Below are 4,266 nucleotides of genomic sequence, written 5' to 3'. Positions count from 1 at the left end.
TTTTTTGTTGATGTATCTTTCCTTCTCTTTTTCTAAAGATCATTTTTTAGCAAAAAAAAATAAAATAAGGCCACATTTGGTTGAAGGTCAGTTATGCCCTCTTTGTTTGCATCATCAAATGTGCTTTCCATGGTTTTCATGTTGGTAAGCATAGGGGGTAGTGCATTTGGTGAGCAACAAACTTGGTACAAGCCATAAACTCGGACGTCCTAAGTTCGACTCCCACTAGGGACACCTTAGGCCACTCACTTGGGGGTGTTTAGTGCTCAACCTCGGTATGATTCGGTCCATGCGGTTGTGGGATCAGTATGAGCCCGCTGGACTAGGTCTGAATACCCGTCCTTAGCAAAAAAAAAAAAGGCATAGAAACTAATTTTTAAGTCATTTAGGTAATCAAGCATCTAAGGCCTAGCTAGCGTTTGGTGAAGTATTTAATCTTTTTTTGTGGAATATTGCTGTTGTTGCTTGGAACTATCCTTTAAATAGGGTACTTTTCTCTCAAAGACATTAACAAAGTAGCTACCCCCAGTATCCCAACTCAAAATTGCATGTTCTTTGTAGCTGAATACCAAAATTTGATTATGATGGCACTTCACCTTCTAGTTTTCATTTTATTTTTTGGGAGCTCTTTGAGGCTAGAATCTGTCACCAGTAGAAGGATTGTGGGGAATGAGACAGATCAACTTGCTTTGCTGGAGTTCAAGAAACAAATTTATGATCCGTATAGATCATTAATTTCTTGAAACGATTCCATCAATTTCTGCCACTGGGTGGAGATTACATGTGGAGATCGTCATCAACAAAGGGTTTTCGGCTTGGTTTTAAAAGGGAATGGCTTAGGAGGAATCATATCTCCTTCCATAGGAAATCTCACTTTTCTTCATTTCCTCAATGTTGCAAATAGTAGTTTGCACCCTTCTCTGTAAGCATCAGGAATGGCCCATGCAAGTTGTTCCACTCTAGATTTAGGACAGATAGATTGCCAATTACTATGTGACCAAAACACTTGAGAACCACACCTCTCAATATGTTATATTTTTTTCGCTAGAATATGGCAATATTATTAATATTGGGAAAAGAGAATGAAAACATCAAAAGCCATCAAAAAACAAAAGAAAATCACTGCCTTACGCCCACCTTCGGCATTGCCATCAGCAGGGGAAGGGCAGCACCACTCAAAATCGAAAGTTTGGTCTTCCTTCAGAGTCCCTCCTAATCAGCTCCGACACATGATTAGGAAATATAATATTATAGCCTGAAATCCTAGTTTTTGTTGCATCACGCGCCAAAAAAGTCAGCAACCGAGTTTGCCTCTCTAAAATTATGAGAAATCTCTGAATTTGTTATAGGACAAATCAAGAGCTGCAAGATTTGTTATTGTTGTGAGGGAAGTCATCGAGTATACCATTGAATTGGTTATGTGAGGAAATAGGGTTGAAATTAACTAGTAAGCTCCAACCAACAGGGTGAGTCATAAGTCAAGGTAAAAAAAATAATAAAATAATAATAAAATTCAAGTTATGATGGGTTTAGTTTCTTCTTCTCTATTTCTAGTTCCCATATCCAGTTGTCCCACTTTGATCCCACTTTAATGAGTGGAGGATAAAACAATAGGTTATAATGGGTTTGATTTTCTCTTTTCCACATAGATCCTACTTTGATTTTTTTGTGGAAACTTGAAAAAAAAAAAAATTCTTATTTTAGCTTTAACATTATATGCCTCAACAATAGCAATTTGAAGGTGCTAAATTTTGAGAGCAACAAATACATGGATGAACTCCTCTAGTGGATGATGTAGTCTGCATAAACTTGAAATCAATAAAAATATGCTTCAAAGAAAAATTCCAATGTCATTGGCGAACTATATGGAATTCAAGGTATTAGATATTAAGGAAAATCAATTGAATGATACTTCTCTTATTCGTAGAAAATTAAGTCTCTCGAAATTCCGGTTTCTTATCATATAATCTAACAAATTGCTTTGGTGGTCTCATTACACAATTCCCCCAAGTTGATTTCTTCCTTCCCAAGCAACTTAAGAGAACACATTCTAGATGCAATTAATGGGTAATTTAAAATCACTTGAAGTGCTCAACTTATCAGGGAATAGCCTCCAGATTAAAATTTAATTTTTGTTGAAAAATCTAAACGAACTTGAGTCACTAGCTCTATAATGGAAATTGGAAGACAAAGTCAAAGTCTTAAAGCAATCGGATTGAAGAAATGAACGCTCCACATTTTTGACTACTTTAATTTCTTAACAGTGATCATAACTCATGATGCAGGAGGGAAAAAGAAGAGGGGGGAGGGGGGTACCACAATACCCATGAAAGATGCTCCTCCTTCTTTGTTGAAGGTGAGTTAGGCCCCTCCTTGTTTGCACCATCCAGGTGCTTTCCATGGTGGAATATTGCCGTTGTTGCTTAGCACTATCCTTTAAATAGAATACTAATTTACTCTCAAAGACATTAACAAAGCAGTTACCCCTAGTATCGCAGCTCAAAATTGCCTGGTTTCTGGATTTGCGTCCCAAAATTTGATTCTGATGGCGCTTCAGCTTCTAGCTTTCATTCTCCTTCTAGGGAGCTCTTTGAGGCTAGAATCTGTCACTGGTAGAAGGATTGTGGAGAATGAGACAGATCAACTTGCTTTGCTGAAGTTCAAGAAACAAATTTATGATCCGCATGGATCATTAATTTCTTGGAACGATTCCATCAATTTCTGCCACTGGGTGGGGATTACATGTGGCCATCGTCATCAACAAAGGGTTATCAGCTTGGTTTTAAAAGGGAAGGGCTTGGGAGGAATCATATCTCCTTCCATAGGAAATCTCACTTTTCTTCATTTCCTCGACGTTGCAAACAATAGTTTCCATGGCAAAATCCCCCAAGAAATCGGTAATTTGGTTCGACTACATTACATTGATTTTACAAACAATACTATTGAAGGAGAGCTTCCTACCAGTTTGGTCAACTGTACTCATCTAAGAGAAATTCTTTTCTCCTATAACGATCTTGTTGGGAAGATTCCGGTTGAAATATTTACGTCTTTGTCAAAGTTGGAGGTAATTTCTATTCGTGATAGTGGCTTAACAGGAGAAATACCAAATTGTTTTGGGAATACTTCCTCCATCCGAGTTATCTCTTTGGGTGGAAATGGACTGCAGGGGAGCATTCCCGAATCCCTTGGTCAGCTAACAAACTTGTACTATCTTGCACTCGAAGGAAACAACCTATCTGGTATGTTCCCTGTCTCACTATACAATCTCTCTTCTCTTGAAGTTATTTCTCTCCACCAAAACAAGCTATCTGGTATGTTCCCAGCCGCACTATATAATCTCTCATCTCTTGAATATTTGTCTCTTGGACATAACCAATTGCATGGGAGCCTTCCACGAGACATAGGCCTTACTCTTTATCCAAATCTCAAAGTACTAGCAATTGAAAGCAACCTTTTCTCAGGGAGGATTCCATATTTATTTTCTCTAGTGTCTATCCCATCATTGAAGTATGTAGATTTGTCACATAACCAATTCAATGACATACTCGATGGCTTCTCCCACAACACCTGTAGTGGAACTAATCTTAAGTTTCTTGATTTGTCCTATAACAAATTGAGCGGTATGATTCCCAAGTATTTTGGTTGTTTGGTTGGCAATCTAAGTGTCCTAAATCTAGAGCAGAACAACTTGGATGGGACCATTCCTGATGCTTACACCAAAGGATGCAAACTACAGATATTCAAAGTCAATGGGAATCGAATACGGGGGAAATTAGCAAGATCATTGGAAAATTGCAAGGATATGGAGGTGTTAGATGTTGGGAACAACCAGTTGAGCGGCACCTTCCCCTTTTGGTTGGAAAACCTACCCCAATTGCGTGTTTTGGTTTTGAAATCTAACAAATTCTATGGCCCCATAATACAAAAATCAAAGGCTGTTGATTCTCATTCGCCCTTCCCAATGTTGCATGTGTTTGATATCTCTCTAAACAGATTTACAGGGAAGTTGCCACTGGAATACATTTGTCAATGGAAATCAATGTTGGATACATATATACCTCAACTGGTCAATTATATAGGTTCAGATTCTGGCTATCAAGTTACACTCGAGATTGTAATCAAAGGAATAAGTTTGGAGATGGAGAAGGTCATAGAAACATTCACCACCATAAATCTTTCTTACAACAAGTTTCGAGGAAATATTTCAGTAGCAATTGGGGAACTTAAAGCACTCATGGGGCTCAATTCATCTGCAAATGACCTCAC

The 4,266-nt window shown here is 38.1% G+C and overlaps 1 protein-coding gene across 1 annotated transcript in view; it reads left to right on the top strand.

Moving 5' to 3' along the window:
• The first annotated feature begins 2,545 nt into the window (after positions 1 to 2,545).
• The window catches only part of LOC122086836 (receptor-like protein 36), a 6,825-nt gene continuing 5,104 nt past the window's right edge, over positions 2,546 to 4,266 (top strand). Inside the window, exon 1 of the mRNA XM_042655781.1 lies at positions 2,546 to 4,252. Coding sequence (XP_042511715.1) covers positions 2,546 to 4,252 — 1,707 coding nt within the window. The remainder of the gene's footprint in view (positions 4,253 to 4,266) is intronic.

This window comes from Macadamia integrifolia, chromosome 8 (assembly GCF_013358625.1).
Source record: "Macadamia integrifolia cultivar HAES 741 chromosome 8, SCU_Mint_v3, whole genome shotgun sequence".
Classification (NCBI taxonomy): domain Eukaryota; kingdom Viridiplantae; phylum Streptophyta; class Magnoliopsida; order Proteales; family Proteaceae; genus Macadamia; species Macadamia integrifolia.
The sequence above is the reverse complement of the archived record's forward strand: the minus strand, read 5'-3'. Positions and strand labels throughout refer to the sequence as shown.